This window comes from Gopherus evgoodei, chromosome 15 (genome assembly GCF_007399415.2).
Source record: "Gopherus evgoodei ecotype Sinaloan lineage chromosome 15, rGopEvg1_v1.p, whole genome shotgun sequence".
In the NCBI taxonomy this organism is placed as follows: Eukaryota; Metazoa; Chordata; order Testudines; family Testudinidae; genus Gopherus; species Gopherus evgoodei.
This window is the reverse complement of record NC_044336.1, coordinates 7,018,441-7,041,948: the sequence shown is the minus strand read 5'-3', so window position 1 is coordinate 7,041,948 and position 23,508 is coordinate 7,018,441. Positions and strand designations below refer to the sequence as shown.

Sequence of the window (23,508 nt, the reverse complement as noted above, 5' to 3'; positions counted from 1 at the left end):
CTCAGACTTGTCCAGAGTCTGGATTTTACATTTAGAGCCAAGTTAACTGGAACATGTAAAATCGCAAGTATGCAAAGGTTTCCCTACGGACTGATTATCCGAGAAGACTCCTGTGCATTGCTTGTTCTAGTCGGTACATAAATTAACCTGAGCTGCTGAAATGTGGTCTTTGAAAAATAAGAAAACACTCCACTCATTTAGGACAGTATTTGGTGTGCTGCTGCTGCACAGGGAGCAGACGGTGAGGAAATGCTGGAGCATATCCCTAGAGCTGCACTGACATCAATGATGCTGATGCACAAAAAAGGAAATAAACAAAATTCCATGTTAATTTCGAGGTCCTTTAGATATTCTGGGTGTGACAGCTATGGTAATTTCCTTCAGTATCTTCAGGAGATCTCACTGTAATACATTTAGGCTCTTTGTGGGCCAGGGATCGTATGTAATTCCATTGGGGAGGGTAATCACAGCTTCTCTGGGAGCAAATAACCGTGGGATGTGATTAGGAGAATTGTAGCACCACCTGGAGAAGTTGAGATGTAGTAGTTCAAATTGGATTCTCCAGAGATGGACAGACAAGCTGACTCGGGACCTACTTTCTGATCCAGCAAACGGACGGGACCTTCTGTCAAGGAAGGGCCCTAGTGCTTAGGGAAAGGTTGGAAGGACTGACACTTAGGCGAGCCCAAGGCTGCAGTGGGGGTGACCCTTGGTAAGCTTGTATTGTATGCATAGGGTTTTTTATTTTTAATAATGCTTTCACCTTAATAGTAAATGTGCTTGCTTACAAAGAGTTTTGTGGTAACTTTTAACTATGGACATATATGCTATGTATAGCCCCTGGAGAGAAAGTGTTGTGAAGACATTGACCCAGGGCATAGTGAGTCTGGCTTGCTGGGGATATCACAGTCCAGGCAGGGAACTGTGAAGCTTGGAAAACCCAGTCAGGAGAGAAACAGACTCGGGTCTCTGTCTAAAAGAGGGGCCTGCTGAGGAGCCGGTGCCTAGTGTGGGTGCCCTCGAGGGACCATGGAGGCGCAGGTGCCCGGACTGTGACACATGGTGGTAGTGGTGGGAATATTGCAGTTGGTCTTGTTGACAATTCTAAAAAAGGCCAGGGGCTGAACATGCCTGACGATTGAATTTCTCTCTGCCCCCTAGTCAAGTCCATGAGATATTGGCAGGTCAGTGGAGAGGAAGCATGTGTTGCTGCTGCTCATGCTGAATGTTTTATGGGGATAGAGGACATCAATTTTTCTTGCTGTTAAACTAACGACATTATTGACAGGAGATTCCTTTGGAAACATTGCTTTGGATTTCTTTTTAAGTGCCCATTTTGGAGTTTAGTAGACCAGATTTCACTTTAAATCTGAAAGTTAGCTTTACCCTCCTACCTAACAAAGAGCCACACACAAAGTTTTTAAGATATAGCTGGGACACAGTTTTCTGATTCTGTACCAGCTTTTTGTATCTAATGCATCTCTGATGTGACAGCCCAAATTTTCAGAAGTCTATCCTTTTCTTTTTTTTTTTTTAAACAGCCATTCCCTTCATTAACCTTCTTGCACCAGTGATCACATATTTATCGTCCCCACGGCATATAATTGTGAAGGTTTTCCCAAAATTAATCTCCGTTTATATTTGGTCACCATTCAGTGAGCTTACAGCCTTTGAAAATTGCTGTAATACTGTTTCACGTTGTGTAGTACAGTGGCCTTAATACTCTTAATGTTTATTCTAAGTGACAGCTTGGGCCAGAATGCAGAGCAGGGCATTACATTATTTCGTGTAGCATTAGTTTGTCTTCCGGGGTTGTCAGCCTTAATCAGGATGCAACTAGAATTTTCTAGAGGACTGGTGGTGCTGTTTACTTGACTCTTTGAGTGGGGTCATCTTTATTGCAGAGAGCTCATTTTCTCTCCATTTAAACATTATCTTTCATTGGTTTTCAATGGATACGTGTCTCCACCATGACTTCTCCTTGTAGAGTGATCTATGCAAGTTCCTACACTCTGTCCATACTAAGCAAGCAGACATCCAGAAGTCGTCATCAGAGAAGACGCTCCACAACATTTGTATACAGGAGGTGAATACTGGCTGCAGCTGAAAAGCAGGTTGATTTTAGTAAGGCAGAGTATTTACCCAAGCTGGAATTGGTCCAAAGCACAGGATTTTTGCCCATGTTCTTTTAAAAGATAATGGTCACAAGTGGTCAGGATTGCAGTTATGTATTTGTTTTTAATAAAGAGCAAATCAAAAGAATAATACTTGAAACACACAGAAAAATAAGTCGAAGGAACTGCCTTTTTAGCCCTCAAACTTCTGATTGGGTCTTCAAGCTCATTACTACTACTAGTACTCATTAGCCTCAGAAAAACTGGCACTAGGAGAGCAATTTTCGTGGCAGCTCTAAACCTTCGCTCCATAGTTTCAGTTGGCTTTTAGGTTTCTTTGAATTAGCAGGCATTGAGCAAGCTTTCCTACTCTGGTCTGCTTCTGTGTCTGGACTTGCTGCTGCATTTTTTGCCTTGGGGTCATTTGTTGGTTCAAGACTCAACAAATGAAATGTGCTGGGTTTGTGGTAAGACTAAATGTCCATTGTGATGGGCACTGAGACTAATAAACTCACTTCACTTGTGACCAGACAACATGGTAAGGCTAGTGCTGGAACATAGTGCGCTGTCTGATTTCAGAAGTAATCCTCTAAGTGTGAATAAAGGAGGAGTTGCTTATCTCCAGTGCAGAGAAGCTTAGATGGACATCACAGGTGACTATGCCCCAGATTCATTTTGTGAATGGAAAAAGAATGGATTGAAAAAACAGAGAGAAGACATCGTTACGGCCATTACCTCAGGTGTGATTTCGCAGATGACAGTTCCCTCTAAAGAACAATTTTCCTTTTGAAAGAAGGAGTGAGAGGCCTGTCTCAGAGGAAGGGACTGTAAAGTCCAGGCTCCTGGCTTCAGCATTGCTGTGGTCCAAATCATGAACATGCTCTTAGTGGGTGTTTACCCGTTTTACTTGAAATCCTTGGAGAAAGTCTCTGTAGAAGGGCAAATGATGACATAAAAAGGGGATCCAGATTTGTTCTTGATGTTAATATACTGGGTTAAACAAAATGTGATTTCGACTTCCTGGAGCATGATTATCATGGTGTGTGCTTTAGTGCTTATTTATTCAGGAAAGTTATACCAGTATTAGTTAAGGTGTGAATTTAAATGACTGTAGTTATACAGTGTAACTCCTGTGAGGAGAGACTTATTCCAGTATAACAGTGCCTTTTTTGTTTGATTCGGTTTAGTTTCTGTTGCTTTGAATGGTGCTTAAGCTAAACCAATCTCTTATTCTGTCCATGCGGGGAGCTCATTGTGCTAACTATATGTGCATAACTGGTAAAACTTTCCTGTGTAGATGAGCCTGTAGTGGCCAACATTTTGTGTTGTGTGGTAGTGGGAATATTATCTGAGTGGCCTTCCTCCACCCTTCCAGTCATCTGCATCAGAACCTGTTCAGGGTGATTTAGGAAGGGAAAGCTGTTGGAACCTCTGTGATGAGAGGGAGGCCCAGAAAAAAAGATGGATATGTCCAACTGGCTAATTCCCAGAGTATCTCCCTGTTACTGCAGAGTTATTCTTTATAGCTTAGTTTTATGAGCCAAGCAATGAGGCTTCCACTACTTCCTTTGAGAGACTGTTTCACAGCCTAATCAATCTCACTGTCAAGAAGTATTACAGGCTAGTGGATCTCAAAAGTGACTTTCACATTGGTATGTCAAATGAAAGATTACTTGTGTGTCACGTGCACATGAACCTTGTGACTTCAGACTCCAAGCATCTTGGAGTGTGATAAATTCCATGTTGTCATTGTTTGCACTCAGGGGGAAAGGGAGAATGAAGAAGGATGGAGAAATAACTGAAGGATATCGCTGTTCTTTTGATATGGAAGGGAACTGGTTTGTTTTTCAAGAGCACATTTACTTCAGTTACATCTGATTTTTCTCGACTACTTTGCCAACCCTGTTTACCATACTCATGCTCTAGTCTGCTCCAATGAAAGTCAGTGGACTGAGGATTAGGCCATTTATCTGTAGGTCAGTCCGACGGGGTAGTAGCAGCACAGTGTTCTGTCATGGGGAGTTTTTCAGTTTGAGATGCAGGCTCACTCTTTGCTCCTGTGCTGGTGGGATCTGGGAGGCATTCAGCCCCTATGACTGAGGCGGCACCTTCTGTATTGGCCACTGAGTGTCAGGAGCAGTTTTGGTGGGCAGCTCTGTTTGGCTGAAGAGGTGCCTGATGTGGCCCTTAGTGGGGTGTAAAAGTACAAATTGGTGGTGGTGTTAGTATATCACCCAGGCTTGGAGGAGCCTCTTGGGCAATCTGGTGTCTTTATACTTTAAATCCATAGATACTGTTCTGATAACCAGGAACTGCCTGAAATGTGAATTAATCACCTACACTGGCATGTGGTGTGTATAAATGAGAGCACACACTCAGTGGACCACTGTGCTGCTTACATTCAATATGAATCTGTGAATCCAAGGTGAGATGCTCCAAACACTGCAAATAGCTAGTGTACCTTCAAGGGAATGTTCAATTAATCACTCAGCCAATTGTCATTTGACCCAGGTTTTGTTTATCATTCAGTCTTGCTGATCATTCTTCTAAAGCTGGTAAGCCTTAATGTGTGGCCTTGGTCTAAAGTAAGCACTGGTTGACTAATCTAAGTTACTTGGGAAGTTTTATAAGAATTGTCAGTGAAACAATGCCTTCGGAAAGATAAGCCTCTACTTGTTAAGCAATGACACAGCCCCCTGATTTTAACCCCCCTCATCTTTTATATTTGGGCGCATTGCTAAGCCTTATAATTAGTTAAATCTGCTCCTATAATCAAAAGCTATCTACACACTCCACTGCTCTGTGACGATTTCAAAGATTTAAGTGATTAACTTGGCGGAGGCAGTGGGTGGCTAATTGGATAAGCTTTAATCTTCACACCACCAAAGCGAAACATGGTAAGATCAGAGGAAGTAGGAAGTTATGCAGTACTGTGTGGGAAGGTAGTTACCAAACATGTCAAAAAGATTATTGTGACAAGCAGACCAGTTGTCTTGGCAAAAACTACAAGAATAAGGTGGATTATTAGAAGAGAGACAGTGCCATAAATTGTTCCAAATTTGCTTTCATTAGCTTTTTAAAATGGCATATATTTTTGGATTCTTGCTTGCTGGGCTGCCAGAGTGGAGAGCTTTACATATTCCTCTCATTTTATTTTGACAGTGTCAGATTAGAAGTCATTACCCCTTTTTTATTGTGTGTATTCTCACTTTGAACTACCAAGCAGAGCGGTTTTTAAACATCTTTAGATTCTCAAAAGTGTGGTGCTTTCATTTTATTGGGAAGAGGGTAGCAGTGACTGAACTCAATGTGAACTACATCGGGTACTTAGGTTTCATTATTGCATTCTGGAGTTAATCTAGAAATGTTTTTTCATGGTTTATGTATCCCTGTGAAATAAAACTTGCTTCACAATCATGTCAGTAAATATACATAAGTTTGTGTGGAGGCTTAAAAGCTGAAATTCAGGGATAATCCAAACCACCAACCATTCTAAACATGTTTGAAAGCAAGCCAATGATTACAGCCATAAACCAAACTGTTTTCCGTTCTGCAATATGTAAATTCCCAGCATGGTCAGTATAGTTAAGTGACTATCATAAAACAGAATAAGCGCTTCTTAGTCCTGGATGAGCATGATTTATTATCTAATCCTGGCAAATTCTTTACTTTCAACAAAAGATAGTTTGATAAATATCAAAACTTTTATAAGTGAGAGCAGGTGTTAAGTGTGTTCTCAAGTTTAATTTTGACAGAGAATGTCATATGAAATATATAGTGTGGCAGATAAATGCAAAAGGAATATGTGTGTATGTGTAGCCTTTATTTTATATGGAGCTAGGGTGACCGGATGTCCTGATTTTATAGGGACAGTCCCGATTTTTGGGTCTTTTTCTTATATGGGCTCCTATTACCCCCCACCCCCTGTCCGGATTTTTCACATTACCTGTCTGGTCACCCTATAGGGAGCTGTGAATTCACGCTGAGAAGGGATGGTAAAATATTTTACAGTAGTGGTGATTCCGTTCTTAGCCAGCAGATGTCTCTAGCTTACTGTAAATCCTCACTGAATGGCTAGACGCCACTCCTGAGCTTTGCTGAAATGGATGACTGTTCTGTGGCAAAACCCTTCACTGAAAATATACAACTCATTTTGGTTACTTTCTCTGGTATTTTGTTCGGTTAATTTATTTTGTTAGATTTATAGACGTCACAAAATCTGTGCAAGCATGCAAGTTTGAACTGTACATTGTTCATTGCATGAACTGATGCAGATTTTTTATTTCTAATCCTACCTGAAGTTGTAAAGTGTTCAGATTATTTGAGGAAGAGACACTCGAAAGACCTCCTGAGGTTTTTGGGGTGGGGTGTTGGGTAGAGTAGAATTTTAGAAATGTCCTGACTGTTCCTTCGTTTTAGCTTAGTATACTATCGGTGAGGGTGCAGGAAGGATCTCTATGTACCCAGTCCTGCAATCTGTGCACGCAGCAAACTCCCATAATTTAAACTGGCAGTATGGGTACAGGAGGACTGCAGACTGTATTATATATGCTTTCCATACCAGTCTACCAATATTCAGTTGAAAGTAGGGGATCCAGAAATCAGTTGTCATTGAGTAAATATTTAAGTGGAGAGACTTTTTAATGTTACTGCTTGAATTTATATAACTTAACCAAAAGGGCATCCTAAATATTTTTTTCCATTGTAACCAGGAAAACGCTTGTAGTGCTATAGCTCAGTGGTTCTCAGCCAGGGGTCCAGAGCTCCCAAGGGGGCCACAAGCAGGTTTCAGGGGGTCTGCCAAGCAGGGCCAGCATTATTCACTTGGTCCCAAGGTACAAAGCTGAAGCCCCACTGCACTTGTTTAATCTATAGCTGTAATAGTGGACTGAGCCATTGTGTTCTTAGGAGTATGCATACAGTACAGTACCATTTGAGTCTTAGAACTCTGCATCTTGATTTAAAAATAAAATATTTATTCTTTACCCTATTGGGAAAAAGGGGAATGAATATCTTTATTTATAGATATATATCAGTATTTTTTCATTGTGTAGCAGTAGTCACGGTATTATGTTGTCTTGTGTGCTTAACATGCAAGCAAGCAATCTAGTTAATGTATATACTACCCAGTGTCCTAGAGAAACATGGTAATAGTATCTGCTACAAGATCATAATCTCACTCTCTTTTCTTCAGGTGGTATAATGTACTCTGTAAGGTATTTTGTCGTAATAGCTCAGAAATTGTTCTCTGGCTAATGTGTTTTTTGGGGGGGGGGAATTGCACACAGCATGGCAAGTGAATGTCTTGCAGCTTCATGATTTCAAGCCAGTTGCTTGTGAGACAAATTGTAGAGGAAACAGGTTTATTTAGAGAAATTACTTTAAATTTAAAAAAACCCTACCATTTTCAGATCTAACCTAATGACTGGAGGGGTGAAACGAGGTGTGACCAACCCATGGCTTCTGGAAGAGACAGAGGAAACCAGCGGGCTTAACTTTGGTGAGATCAGACAGCAGCAGCAGAGGATCATACAAGGTATAAGCTTCTCTTTATTTTTGTGTAATATAATATATGGAGATATACCTATCTCATAGAACTGGAAGAGACCCTGAAAGGTCATTGAGGCCAGCCTAACTTTAAGCATATCACTAGTCTCATTGACCTCAGTGGAACAATATGTGTGCTTAAGGTTAGGCATGCTCTAGTGCTTTGAATCATGGCCTTACTAGATGAGAATTGATTTATAATGACAATATCCGTTTTATTCCTCGAAGCTGGATTTTCAAAGGGCTCTTATGGGTTGAGCACTCAAATCTGACTGTGAACGGGGCACTCCCAGCCTGCATGCATTAGCTGGCACGTGAAGGACACTATACTCTTAATTGTCTGAATAGCACAGGGTCACAGATTGTATTTGGTTAAGTGAGAGGGCAGCAACCATTTGATCATTCAGCAACGAGGTGACCTCGCCCACAGCTGGAGGTTCGTCCTGTTCTTCCCAGTCCTCACTGGGAGTCTCTGCTTTGCCCCCCTCACTCACTCCCATGACAGCAGGGCTGCAGATGGCACCCTGCGCTGCTGCAGAAGCCATTCAGCAGCAGGGTGGCCTCCCCCTGGCCAGGGGCTCATCTTCCACTGCCACCTCCTCACAGTCCGGGCCGAGGGACTCTGCTCTATTAACCGAACCTCTGCTTTATCTGAAACCCTTTCTTGTTCCCCAGAACGAGAGAGACATGGGGGACAGAGAAGGGGTTTGGATAATAGGATTTGGGATAGGCAGGAGCATGCTGTAATACTGTATGTAATTCAGTGTTTAACGTTGTTGAGGATGGTCAAATGAAATAAATCTCTAGGTAGTCAAGTTTTATTTTAATCACCATTAAACTGGTATGTGGAGTTACAGGGCAGGAGAATAGCATCAACTCTAATTTGATTGTTCAGGAGTCAGCTTAAAACACTGCTGTCATATTGTGGGTATTAAACTTATCCGTGTGTGTGTGTGTGTGTGTGTGTGTGTGTGTGTGTGCGCGCGCGCGCGCATGTACAGGTGGGGACACACACAGGCTGGAGAGGTTCTTTGTTAGGTGGGATGTTGGGCGTTCAGCACTCTAGAAGGCAAACAGACTCTGGATGTACAGATCAACATTTTGACCTCTGATTCTCTGGCTCCAGCTTAGCAATATCTGGCTCTTCACGCAGCCTCACCCTACATAGTGTTTTTTGGCTTTCAGCAAGTGGTTAACCACAGCAGTTCTTGCTTGCAGCATCCTTTATAATGCCACTGATGGGCCTCCTGTGTAGTGAGAGCTGCAGAGCACAACTGAGGTGCGTTTTCAGGGCTGCATGGGGCCCATAGACTTGACTAAGAGTGTGCGGCTCAGGTGGGGATTGGAGAGCCTTGACAGAGCTATGTGGGGAAATTTTGAATTGTGGCTGCCCTCTTTATATCTGGCTCTGTTAATGCTCTTGGTCTCTCTCTTGCACACATGCTATATTCTCTTTCAGCTTTAAAAAACCTATTTGAATTCTTTGGTGCTTGCATCACCTGTTTGTCTTTTAGTCATGTTAAAACCTCCTTGGGAAATCAAAAAGGGTAATCAAGGGTCTATATATTTGTGCCAGAAATTCCAGGGCATTTATGATTGAGTAACAGCTGTATGTTCAGTTTCTGGATTTTTTGGGACTCGGTTGAATATCCTAACCAGAGCAGACAAATTAATTACCCATCATTCACATTATTTTTATTATCTGAAATATGTTGCTGCAATAGGAATTCATTGTCATGCTGGTGATGTCTCTCTTTGTTAATGTAGTTTAACTCTCTTTACACACACAGCAGATCTTTGCTCCCTTGCATGTCTTCTGGCATAGTTTAACACTCTGGATTAGCTTGCATCCTTTAAAACCACTGCTGATACGCCATGCTGCGTCCTGTAATGTATTTTATTTCCTTGTTTCTGCGCAGAGCAAGATGCTGGGCTTGATGCTCTCTCCTCAGTCTTATCGAGGCAAAAACAAATGGGGCAGGAAATCGGGAATGAGCTGGAGGAACAGAATGGTAAGAACAGCAAAAGTTAATTTAATAAATGGAAAAATGATGGTTTTTCTAGCTTATCAAGTTTATTGTAGGCCCTATAGGAAATGCGCAGTATACTGCTGCTATTCAAACAGTAGCAAGACAATACTGTGTGGGGTTTTGTATCAATGACTGTTTCATCAGTTGATAAACTAGTGATTTATTTTGTTATGCTACTTTCCTTCTTGTAAACAATGTACAGGATCCGAGACTTAATGTATTAGGGGCCATCCATTAAGGAAAGAATTAGCTAGTTAGGTTACTTGCAGAAAGATGTGTCTTAACACGTATGGTTACCAGCAGCATCTTGTGTGATAGTAGTCATGTGTGAATAACTTAACTTTTTGTTGTCTTTTATTTGCTCTTGGATCCCGTTAGGGTTCTTCCTCTCTTGGTCTCATTAAAAACTTTTGCCTTTTATTATTAATTAAATGGGAATGTCTGTGGCCAGTGATTAAAGAACAGACAGATTGTGTTATACAAGTGATTTGGATTTTGAGGATTTCATGAAATCAAAGGTAGGATCAAATTAAGTGAAGTACGGGGATCTGTAAATCTATCTTTTCTTTAGGTTATGGTGTGTAACGGGTAAAGCTGATCAGATAAGCCCCTTGAGCGTGGGACCATCTTTTTGTTCTGGGTTTGTGCAGCACCTAACACAATGGGAGTCCTGGTCCATGATTGGGATTCCTAGGCACTAAGTAATACAAATAATAAAAAATCTGCTGTTTAAAGATGCTGTGCCATCAACTTAATTGTCCAAATGACCTGAACTGAATCCTCTGAGAGCAGATCTTCTGGTTCCGCTCATTCCTCACAATATAATAATGGCTGAGTTAGAACTTTGAAAACACTGCCAGTTTTCTCTGGCATGAAGATTTGATCCATGTGGTCTGTCATTGGGCAGTATTGTATCTAACCACTGAGAATGCAAAGACCTCTCTACTTGCCAATTACCTATGTACTTCAATTTGCCTCCTCCTAGAATCGTTGTTCTTCCCTATATTTTGTCAGATATGATATTAAGTGAACATTTCCTATTAATGTGTAGAGAATATAAATCACAACTGGGTAGCCTCCATCCCAACTCCCTGAGTAGGCTTAATATAGTGTAGCTTTCCCATGCTTGTCTGACGTCCTCTCTGACCAAACCAGGGATTTGTATCTATTGTTTTGAATATGTTGCCATTTACTCATCCTTCATATTAGGAAATAGCCTTATGCAAACAAAGAAATTAGGAAAAGATGCTCAGCATAATTAAGTCCCCTCTGCCCCATGTGGATAAAGAAATTTTCAATTAAATATCTAATTTTATGAGTCTCATTTTTAATTATTCATTTTTTTTTTTAAAAAATACAAACCAAAACACATTTATTTTCTGTTTTTACCCTCAAGTAACAGAATCCTCAGGAGAGGCTGGTTTTCCAGTTCTGAGTGAAACATCAGTCTTCGACATCTTGTAATCTGGAGCATGATCTATTTTCTTTTTAAATGTGGAGGGGTCTCCAAAATCTTCTGTCTGTGTTTTCTCCTATGCAGCTTTGGGGCTCGGTAGTGTTGGGAAGAGTAAGTGTACCCCATAACACTTTTTGTGTAAAACTTTTTCTAAACAATGAAGTCTCAAAACATCTGGTTGAAGTAGGCAGGTTATTTAAACCTATTTTTCAGATTGAGAAACTGAGGCACAGATTGATTTGATTTGTCCTAGTTTCTGACTAGTAAGAGTAGCGTAAAACCCCAGGAGTTCTGACTTCCAGTCCCTTCTGCTAGCTCAGGGGTGGGCAAACTACAGCCCGGGGGCCACATCCAGTCCTTCGGACATTTTAATCAAGCCCTCGAGCTCCTTCCGGGATGTGGGGTCAGGGGCTTGCTCTGCACAGCTCCTGGACACAGCGGCACGCTCCCTCCACCCACCCGGCTCCACATTCTGCCCCGGCCCCAAGCGCCACCCCCGCAGCTCCCATTGGCCAGCACATGGCCCAATGGGAGCTGCAGGGGCAGTACCTGTGGACAGGCCAGTGTGCAGAACCGCTTGGCCGTGCCTCCACATAGGAGCCGGAGAGGAGGACATGCCACTGCTTCCGGGAGCTGCTTGAAGTAAGTGCCACCCAGAGTCAGCACCCTTGCCCCACTTCTACGCCCCGACCCCTTGCCCCAGCCCTGATCCCCCTCCTGCCCTCCAGACCTCTCAGTCCCACCCTTCTGCAGCCCTCTCCCGTATCCTAAACTCCTCATTTCTGGCCCTGTCTCTGAGCCCGCACCCCCAGCCGGAGCCCTCACTCTCTCCCATACCCCAACACCCAATTTTGTGAGCATTCATGTCCCATTATACAATTTCCATACCCAGATGTGGCCTTCAGGCCAAAAAGTTTGCTTACCCCTGCTCTAGCTACTCAACAACACTGCTTTTATCCAGTGGCTTTCTCCCTTTTTACCCGTTGTATTTTGGTTACTGTATGTAACTCTCAACAAACTTTTCTCTCACACTTTGCCAATATTTGGTCACTATTATACAGTCAAAATGGACAAGCGTAACTGCCCATGTAATATCCATTGTGTTCAAAATGTTTCCTCCTTAAGGCTGAGTGGTGATGGCATCAAACATACTTTGGTGAAGCAGGGGAAGTTTATCTTCCTTCAATGCTGAATCAATATTTTTATATTGGAGTCAAAACTTCCATCAAACTTCTTTGGGAAGCTCATTTTCCGGATCACTTAGCTAGTATGTTTTAGGAATTCCTGCTTCGTAGAATTAGGCTGAGGTCTGTTCCTCACTTGTAAATGATTTGAATTAAATATTTTGTCATTAAAACTTCAGCTGCCGTATAATTGATCTAACCTCTGACAGTCGCACTGGCCCACCTCTCTGAATGTTGTTGGTTAACTTTTTCCTAAGCAGCCTAAGTTTGTAGGCAAAACCACTGTTGCTAACTGCTCTCTTCCAGCAGCAGCTCAGTCTGCTCTGCTGAGGTTTGGGCTCTTTCTGGTTCATTAGCAATGGCCTGCAGGTATTTTTTCCTTTAGTTTAAAGCCCGTTGTGTAGCAATGCAATAAGAGGTGCTCCAGCCTCAGAGAGTACTGTAAGCATCCCAGACAATTGTTGAAGCTATTTCTTAATCAGAGGGGTAGCCATGTTAATCTGGATCTGTAAAAGCAGCAGAGAGTCCTGTGGCACCTTATAGACTAACAGACGTATTGGAGCATGAGCTTTTGTGGGTGAATACCCACTTTGTCGGATGCATCTGACGAAGTGGGTATTCACCCACGAAAGCTCATGCTCCAATATGTCTGTCAGGGTATAGCTACATTACAGGATTATTCCGATTTTACGTAAACCGGTTTTTTAAAACAGATTGTATAAAGTCAAGTGCACCCAGCCACACTAAGCCCATTATTTCGGCTGTGTGCGTCCATGTACCAAGGCTAGCGTCGATTTCCAGAGCATTGCACTGTGGGTAGCTATCCCGTAGTTCCCGCAGTCTCCCCTGCCCAGTGGAATTCTGGGTTGAGATTCCAATGTAAAAACAATGTCGCGGGTGATTCTGGGTAAATATCGTCACTCAATCCTTCCTCCGTGACAGCAATGGCAGACAATCATTTCGCGCCCTTTTTCCCTGGATTGCCCTGGCAGACGCCATAGCATGGCAACCATGCAGCCCGTTTAGCCTTTTGTCACTGTCACCGTATGTGTACTGGATGCTGCTGACAGACGCGGTACTGTAGTGCTACACAGCAGCATTCATTTGCCTTTGCAAGGTAGCAGAGATGGTTACCAGCTACAGCACCGTCTGCAATTGGAAATTGGCAATGATGGTTATCAGTTCTTTTGTACCGTCTGCTGCTGTCATGTGTGCTCCTGGCTGGCCTCACTGAGGTCAGCTGGGGGTGCATGGACAAAAATGAGAATGACTCCCCGGGTCATTCCCTTCTTTGTTTTGTCTAAAAATAGAGTCAGTCCTACCTAGAATATGGGACAAGTGTACTAGAGAACCAGAGAGCACAACCGCTCCAGGTCAGAGCCCCAGAGATCCCGCAGACATGATGATGCCATCCTAGGGGATGCCCCTGCAACAGCCTCACCCATTGTTTCCCTTCTTCCCCAATCCTCCTGGACTACCGTGGCAATGTCCCCCTCATTTGTGTGCTGAAGTAATGAATGCAGGAATAAGAAACACTGACTTTTTAGTGAGATAAAATGAGGAGGAGGCAGCCTCCTGCTGCTATGATAGTCCAGGCAGTACAGAATCTTCATTAGACATGAAAGGGTGGGGTGAGGCCCTCAGCCTCCAGTTGCTATGATGAGGACGGTTTTCAATCCTTCTGTACCGTCTGCAGGGAATAACAGGGAGTCATTCCCATTTTTGCCCAGGCGCCCCGGTCGACCTCACCAAGGCCAGCCAGGAGCACTCACGGGATGATGAGGAGGACAGATATCAGTCATTTTGCACCATCTGCCACCGGGAAGGGGAGGGGATGCTGCTGTTCAGCGCTGCAGCACCCCATCTACCAGCAGCATGCAGTAGACAGGGTGACATTGAAAAAAGGCGAGAAACGATTTTTTTCCCCTTTCCTTTCGTGGGGGGGAAAGGGGTAAATTGACGACATATACCCTTAAACACCCGGGAAAATGTTTTTGACCCTTCAGGCACTGGGAGCTCAGCCAAGAATGCAAATGCTTTTCGGAGACTACGGGGACTGTGGGATAGCTGGAGTCCTCATTGTCCCCCCCCCCCATGAGCATCCATTTGATTCTTTGGCTTTCCGTTACGCTTGTCACGCAGCACTGTGCTGAGTCCCTGCTGTGGCCTCTGTCTATCATAGCTTGGAGATTTTTTCAAATGCTTTGGCATTTCGTCTTCTGTAACGGAGCTGTGATAGAACAGATTTGTCTCCCCATACAGCAATCAGATCCAGTATCTCCCGTACGGTCCATGCTGGAGCTCTTTTTGGATTTGGGACTGCATCGCCGCCCGTGCTGATCAGAGCTCCACGCTGGGCAAACAGGAAATGTAATTCAAAAGTTTGCAGGGCTTTCTCTGTCTACCTGGCCAGTGCATCCGAGTTCAGATTGCTTTCCAGAGCGGTCACAATGGTGCACTGTAGGATACCGCCCAGAGGCCAATACCGTCAAATTGCGGCCACACTAACCCTAATCCGATGTGGCAATACCAATTTCAGCGCTACTCCCCTCATCAGGGAGGAGTACAGAAATCGGTTTTAAAAGCCCTTTTTATCGATATAAAGGGCTTCGTTGTGTGGACAGGTGCAGGGTTAATTCGGTTTAACACTGCTAAATTTGGTTTAAACGCGTAGTGTAGACCAGGCCTCAGTCTATAAGGTGCCACAGGACTCTTTGCTGCTGTTCCTTAATCGTGATTCATACATGTAAATGCTATTATGTTTGCTCATCTGACTAAAAATGATTAAATGTCATCTTTGGAAAGATGGTCTCTTGCCTAAGTCTGACCAAGCTGCTGAAAATAGTAATGCATCCAGGATTCTCAAGAGTCTTGTGTCATATATTGTAATTTCGATCACCTTTCAAGGTTGGGAGAGGAGTAGAAGGAGATGCTAAGTATGTTCTTGCCAAGATTGTGCTTACAAGGAATAAGTCTAGATCTGCTATCAGTCAAAGGGCCTCTATGATCAGACATCTTGATTTCATTGGGGCACGCTTGAGTTTTAATGGGATTTCACGTCATTCCTTACCCAAGAACTATGGTAATCAGTATTCTAGAAATAGGGTGTTTGCCAGCTGGACTGTATCCCTAGGATTGCTTTTCTGATTTGCTTGGACATCCAGTACGTGCATGTTATTTTGTGGGAAGCTGCAGTGGAGAACAAAACAGAAACAGTACCAAGAGAAGTTGCTTTTGCTGATGTTCAAAGAATAGACCTAGGACTCTGATCACGCTGATTAGCAGTGTGAGGAGTGGGAGATAAATGATGAGAGTTCTCATCATTAGTGCCAACTTTGGCCTTGGAAAATTTTCTTCACGTCCTCTATTTGTGATATGGAAGAAGAAAAGCATGGAATAGATCAAGTAAGTAGCCTCTGGCCCTTTTGGTGAGGCAATCACAATGCAATAATTTTTGGGGAATGCTTTCAGAAATTCTGAATGCTATTTATTTTACCCTCCTAGAGATGTTATTTTTCACTGTGGGATGCTCATATGAGTGTACAGTATTGCAAACATACATTATTTAAAGTGGACAGAGGGTTATCTGTGTTTGCAGTTAGTGTTTTTATTAGTTAGGAGAATCTTCTAAATGCTGTGGATCTCTATTTGAATGGCCATTATGTTGTTAACTGAAAAGTTCCAAAGGATTTTTTTCTGAAGAATTTATCTGTCTTTATTATCTTAATTTAACTTAACAGAGAACACCTTTGGATAATTGAAAGTTAAGAAATGTTAAGGATCAAATTTCCAAAAAGGAAAAAGCTTGGAAATTCAGAGTTAAGGTTTTTATAAACATAAAATTTGCCAATGTACCTACAATTTTGTGCACTTATCCATGTGACAAAGGGACAAATCTCTACTAGTATAAATACATGGGCTTCAGTAGAGCTATGTTAACAGAGAATTTGGCCCAGAATTATGTCTGTAACTACTGCAGTTACTGTCTGCGCTTATCACCTCCCCTTTATCAACAGTAATGGAAAATGTTGTAATTGGAACTTTAACAATGTTGCTGCTGTTGTAAGAACCAGAATAGAATCAAGCTTTATGTCTGGATTGTTGCGGAGCCCATCCAGCTAATGGGACTAATCAGTACTAGAATACATGCAGTGAATCCTCAAATGGATGGCTCAGGATTGATGATAGGAAATAGGTTCATTTTTTCCTCTTGGTCACCGGTTCAGATCCAGGTTTATTAGTCAGCAAAGGCTATTACCATTTCCAGATGCATATGAAATAGATCAGTCTACAAGGTCCCAGTTGATACTAATTAAGTGCCAGTCTGACCCTGTGGATTGAGTGGGAATTAAGACTGACAAAGATTCTTTGTTGACTCAGCTTGGTAGGACAGTGTGGAGAAAAGTCCCTGCTGCTGCCTCTCCTGCACCCATTCTGTAGACAAATAGGATGGCAGTCTTGAGGTTTGTCGATCCAACACTTTCCATTATAATTAAATCCACTCCTTATAACTGAACCAGTCTGCTGTCTCTGAAAGCTGTAGGGCTATTTATTGCTGAGACGCTTCACTACAATGGTGATGGATGCTGTCGAAACCCCGAATGTAGATGGAAATGAGCACTTGATTTTTCATCAGTAGGATTTTCAAGGCCTATAACTAGCCTGGTGCACAATATAGCATGTGTATGTGTCAGAAATGACTCTGTCTAGCACATGATTATTAATGACTAGAATTATAGTAGAGGCCTTAGCTGAAATTAGGGCTGTACATATACCTAGTAAGAAACAGTCCCTGTTCTAAAGATCTTACAATCTAAATAAGACAAGGTGTTGGGGGGTGGGGGGCGGAGAAAGGGACTATTATCTGTGGCACAGAGAGATTAAGTGACTTGTCCAAAGTCATACAGGAAATTGTGACAGAGGTGGGAATTGAACCCAGTTCTCCTGAGTCCCAGTTCCATATCTTTACAAGAAGCCCATCCTTCCTTTCTGGTACAGCTATTTCCCTCTCATCCAGCAAACATTTGTGTGATGAACTAGCTCCCTTTACAGGTTGTTTTCATGGCTATTGTACATAGCAGAACCTCAGAGTTACAAACTGACCAGTCAACCACACACCTCATTTGGAACCAGAAGTACACAATCAGGCAGCAGCAGAGACCAAAAAAAATTAAGCAAATACAGTGTAATACTGTGTTAAATTGGCAAAGAGTTCTGTGGCACCTTATAGACTAACAAACGTATTGGAGCATGAGCTTTCGTGGGTGAATACCCACTTCATCGGATGCATGTGATACTGTGTTAAATGTAAACTATTGTAAAAAAAGGAGGAGAGGAGCGTTTTTCTTCTGTATAGTAAAGTTTCAAAGCTGTATTAAGTCAGCTTTAAACTTTTGACAGAACAACCGTAACTTTTGTTCAGAGTTACAAACATTTCAGAGTTATGAACAACCTCCATTCCTGAGATGTTCATAACTCAACAGTTCTACAGTAATTAGAAGTGGAATCCTGAAGTGGTTTTACATTTCTGAATATTAAGAGCATTATTTTTATAGTCAAAACCAATTAGCATTGTATACAGATAATATGTCTGAGCTCTGAATACTAAAAAATTGTGGTTAGGGGTATTATCTCATTGTTAGCATTAGCTTGGTAAATAAGGAATGATTTAAGATATTCTTAACTTTTAAAATGTTAACAGTCTTGTTTAAACAATATTTGTTTCCTTCATTTAGGGTCTGATCCTGCAAAACATGGAGTTTCTTCTGAAAGGGGTTGAGTTATCTCAGCTCCCCTTGTCACTGGGATTTGAGGGTTTTCAGGAGCTGCTCAGCACCTTTCAAGATCAGACTTCAAATAATCTCTTGAGAGGCACATGGTTCTAATGTTGAAGTTTAAAATAACCATAACCCATGGAGTGACTGACCTCAGGCAGCAGTTAATTTTTATCTAGCCTCTCTGAGCTTACAGTCTGAGAGCAGAATTGCCTTCTGTTTAATTACGGAATCTTTCTGTATCTTAATGTCTATTGTTTAATTAGAACTAACCTGATATGGGGAGAAAAATTAACACCCTGTGTCAGAGAAATTTTTGTTCTGAATCATCTCATTTACAGAATACACAATCTCAATATGAGAAATGTCAGAATTAAGGTTGCCAGGTCTCCTTATGCGTATGCATTATGATAGTCTTTAATAACATGGTCACTTTTTTTTTTTTCCCATAGGATCCCTTTCTCATTCAGTGTTCAGGATGGATGGTGCTCACTGAAAGAGCAGCTATTTGTAGTATCTGTTTTAGCCTCATTGTTAAATGGGTGGCCCCACATATCCGATTGCTTCCAAAACATTAATAAATTTATTTTCAAGGAATATCAGTGAGTTGAGGAGGTGGTACTATTCCAGTTTTACGGAGAAATTAAGATCAGAAGTGTCCACCAATTTTGGGTGCCCAATTTGAGATGCCTGGGACCTGAATTTTTCGTGGTGCTTAAATGGTTAGCTGTTACGTTCAAAGCACAGCTCCCATTGACTTCAGCTTGCAGCTGTGGGTACTTGGGGCCTCAGCCAGTCAGACCTATGTTTTCAAGGTGGGGACCCAGCGAATGAGGAGCACACAATTAGTGACCACCTGTGAAAAGTTTGGTTTAAGTGATGTATCTAGCAACACACAGGAACTCTGTGGCAGAGGCAGGAGAAGAATCCAGTTCTCCCTGTCACTATGCACCTGTCTTAACCACAAGACCATCCTTTCTTTTCCTGAAGCCCCCCATCACTCATATTGCACATACCCACACATACACTGCTACTTCGATATAACACCACCCGATATAACACAAATTTGGATATAACACAGTAAAGCAGTGCTCTGGGGGGAGCGGGGGAGCTGCACACTCCGGTGGAGCAAAGCAAGTTCAATATAACACGGTTTCACTTATAATGCGGTAAGACTTTTTGGCTCCCAAGGACAGAGTTGTATCAAGGTAGAGGTGTACATACACCTCCCCTACCCTCACCCCCTCCCCACACAATATGTGGAGTCCATCTTTTTTCTCCTTCAGCATTTGTACTGCTTTATTTAGTGCTTGCAGAAACAGATAACCACTAAAGCACAAACTGGATGAAGATAAAAGCATTACATTTCTGAAGCTTGACTGGTCTGCTCCATACTAGTACATACACACAGGGAATCTGTCTGGCCTCTTGGCAGAGTTAACTTTTTTCCTTGAATAGTTCAGGCTGTAAAATAATTGTTCAACATTTGTCTTCTCAATTATGTGGATTTTTCCATGGTTAGTCAGCCTCTAACTCACCCATCCCATTGTGTATGGGGGGAGCTGTCTCCCTCCTCCCATCTTAAAGGTGATCAGCAGTGCATAAGAAAGACTGGTCGTGTAACATTGTTTTATTTCCTTAAGATCGATAAAGAAGCCCCAAAAGGTTTCTTCAAAGATTTTCTCCCTTCTTGTTCTTTATACCTTAAGCATCAGGACAGTCAGGTCTTACTTTTGGCTTTGCTGCAGAGCTTATTGGTGGTTCTCAGATATGAATGGCAAGCTTAATCTGCCATTTAAGAAAAGAGCTTTTTCCCAACTGTTTGGTCAGATTTTTGAGTTAAATTTTTTTTTAATGAAACCAATAGCCCACCCCCCCGGATTTTTAATAGTGTGGATAAAATAATTGTAGTACCACTATCCACCTGGTTATCTCTTTAATGCCAGTCTCCTTATGGCTTTTTGATGGACTGATCTGGGTTCATTTGGATTAGCTGAGCAGGATGTAACTTTCTTATTCTCTTCCCAGTTAAACTTGGTGGTACTTTCACCCCTTCACTCCTTCTTGGCGGGATCACTGGGGCATCTTGGAAGGAAAATTCTAACCACAGGGTCACCCCAAGCCAGATAGTTGCAGACTCCCAAGGAATAACTTAAACACACACAATATAGTCAACAGAGCAATTGTATTAAACAGCAAAAAATATAACAAGGTAATCCAATTTTTTAGGTCACCTGTGCCCTCCCCATGCTGATAGTAGCAATGAATTTCCCCACTTGTGATCTGATATAGCAAGAATAAAATTTTGTGTCCCATTGGTAAGTGTTCTCCAGGGGCACTTTTGGTGACCTGGGACAATCTCTTCTGTAGCACCAATAAACAATTTAGCTGACTTGGTTCAGCACAGTCCAAAAGGTTCACATGTGGGATAAGATGGCAAGTCCCTCCACAGGTTTAATAGATAGTAGGTAATAAAAGCCCTTACCTCCTGGCTCGAGGATGCAATTCAGGGAATGGGGCGGGGTGTCTCCCAAACAATTTATCTGCTTATTTAACCATAAAATGGTGCCCTCACAATTCTGTGAATGATCCTCAGGTTTACAGCTGAATCTGGACTCCTCAGAGGAGCTGACAATCACAGTTGGCAGGTGTTCTGTTCAGACAAGAATCAGGCTGCTTCTGTTCCCGAGATTTTCCCTCGCCATAAAGGGACAGAGGGATCAGGGTGCAGATCATAACAACAGTCCTAAAAACTCCTAATCTCCTACCGTAGAACTCGGATACAATCATTGTAGGCAGGCAGCCCTGACCCAGCAAGGGTAGCACTTGCCAAATGGTAACTGATTTATCTAGGGAGCTGAAGGTCTACTTCAGCTGGACTGGATAGGGAGTTCTCCCTGTAAACTGGGAGTTATCTTGAGCAGGGAAAGGACCAAGTTTAGGGGTATTGCTTCAGGACACTCAGAGGCCAGTTCTGAGGGGGACCCTGCGTGCACCTTGGTACGCACAAGCTCACCAAACTGCAAGTCCTACCCTTTCTGGCTGGCTCCACACTCTCCCCAGATAACTTCTTTCTTCTCACAGTGCTCCCGAGGAGGGCATCTCATTGAGGACCTTTGTGATAGGTCTGGCTAGCTCTACTTTCCTGAGCATTTTCTTGTTCATCGTTTGACTCTCACCCCACTTTCGCTCAGACACTGCTCCTCCTCTGAGCTGGTCGGTCACTTGAAATAGTGTCTCTGCTCTCTCCCTCTGGCTTGCCTGGCAAGCTGTCTCTGCTCTTGGTCCCCTAACATCCCAGGGACAGCATGCCCCTCCCTGAGTTATTGGCACACAGACACCCAGGCAAGCTCCATGGGGGATACATAATGTTCTCTGTTAATTTCACTTGATAGTTACCATCTCATTTTCCGTAATGCCACCAGCTCCACAGTCAGCCATAGTCTTCCAGGAAGGGCAGAGGGTCAATGGGCAGACAAGACCTGGATTACTATTTTGTGTTTTGTTTTGTTTTTTACACTCATCCCCCATCTTTTTATGATGTCTGAAGGGTGGCTTTTGTGTGAAAAGCTAGGAAATGAGTAAAATAACTAGACTTTTTGATCATCTCCCTCACAGATGCCTTGATCTCAGGCATCCAGCTTATGCTCCTTGGGCACAGGCTGTCTGGTGTTTCTCTAAAGGCAGGGAAGTTTTCCAGACTGGGTTCCAATTCCTCTCCTATCTGTCCCACTCACTGGGTCTGATTGATCCTCCTGTGGATTTCCTTTTGAGTCTCACGCCTCTGAGTGCTCTGATACGGTACGTTAGATGTCATGTAGTCAGTGTTCTTAAATGATTAGTATTTATTATACAACCCCTTTCAAGGCTCTGTTTAAAGAGACGCTGTTACACAAAAAGAGCATGACACTTTCTTGGGCCTACTTGCTTAAGATAATTTACAAACGGGAGGGCTGTGGAATAAGCTAGGAGAGTTTTTCCTTCTAAAAGGTATATTGCTGTAATGGCGACCCTCAGTCCTCTATGCCGTTTACTTAGGGGACTTGTGCAAATGTGGATCCATCTGCTACCTAGAGGATCAGTCCTCATGGCTTACTTACACAAGTCCTGATGAATGTTTAATGTTCAGCAACAGGGGAGAGTCAAAACTGGTGGGGACCATGTGCCATTGCATCGTGATGATTTCATCAAGTGGGCTGTTGGGTGCTTAACACCCATTTAATGGATTTCACAGATAGCTTGCAGGAGAGTCAAAGCCTAGGTGGTTACAACATAGAGGAAGGAACCAACATCCCTGGTCATTCGATCATCATGAGATGTTACTGGAACCAGTGAGGACATTTTGAAGTCAGTTACCCATTAAGCCGTGAGTCAGTTTGAACTGTACATGTTGGATTCTCCTGTATTTCACACTGACCCTATGAAAATAGGCAAAGAACTGCAATAAAGTGCTTTATTTTGTAATAGAAAAGGCCTCAGAAATCCTATATCCTGCATTATGAGAAGAGCAGTCACTTTATGCTGCTATGCAAGCTTGTGTTCTGGAATTCATACTGCCTGGAAGTTAGAAGGCCTGGTTGAGAGGTGTTGAACAGTTCTAGGAGTTGTCTTACTGTGTCTTTTCTTTGTCTTTGGATTATCTTTTTATGCAAAAAATGAAAACCTGTGCACATCTTGGAATATCAAACAGACATTTTACCTTTTGGTTCATGTGCATTACTGCTTCCCAAAAGAGCTGTGGCTCCGCTAGGGGATGGTGTTGTGTGTCTGCTCAATGAGTTGCAAGTAAGGAGAGAGCAGTGTTTAAATGGTTGAATTGCAACCTTGCAGGTGAGTGACCTGTATATTGGGAATGTTAGCAGAAATATTTTAGTGCCTTTTCTGAGCATAGGTGGATTCCTCAGTTCATTTCCCCCTTATCTGCATCACAACAAAATCTGAGTCCAGAATGAAAGTGACAGGTTACTTTCAATCTAATGGTAGAATAGGGATGAGGGGGAGAAGAAGGAAGGAAGGAGGAAAGAGATCCTGGCTTTTTCAAAGTTCATATCCTGTCATCACTTAATCACTAATCAGTGTGTGTAGTTTTTCAAGCATGATACTGCACAATCCTTTAGAGCAAACAGAAGAGCTGACTGTTATCATTTTTGCCTTGACTTAAAGCCCCAACAACTATTACTAACGTTGCAGACAAAGTAGGTAAGGTGATAATAAAAAAAACAACATATCTTCTGTTGGTGGAAGGTACAGACTTTCAAGCTGTACAGAGCTCTCTTTAAGGTCTGGGGAAGAAAATCAGAGTGAGCTAAATGTAAGTTGGGACAGATTGTTAAATAATGCATGTTGTAGGTGGACACTTGAAATGAAATGGGCAATTGAGGGTTAGAATGTTTTATAAATAAG

At 42.5% G+C, this 23,508-nt stretch overlaps 1 protein-coding gene across 8 annotated transcripts in view; it reads left to right on the top strand.

The window, feature by feature from the left end:
- STX8 (syntaxin 8) overlaps nt 1-23,508 on the top strand; it is a 176,054-nt gene that overhangs the window by 31,176 nt on the left and 121,370 nt on the right. For 5 of the 8 annotated variants that reach the window (XR_003996692.1, XM_030535066.1, XM_030535064.1 and 2 more), the window contains exons 5-6: nt 7,526-7,650; nt 9,581-9,673. Coding sequence is in view for 6 of the 8 variants with exons in the window: in XM_030535066.1 (XP_030390926.1) it covers nt 7,526-7,650; nt 9,581-9,673 (218 nt within the window). In the remaining 2 variants the exon portion in view is untranslated. Of the gene's footprint in view, nt 1-7,525; nt 7,651-9,580; nt 9,674-11,087; nt 11,259-18,066; nt 18,401-18,557; nt 18,708-23,508 lie in introns of those variants that run through there. The other 3 variants (XR_003996693.1, XM_030535068.1, XM_030535067.1) reach the window with 3 other exon arrangements.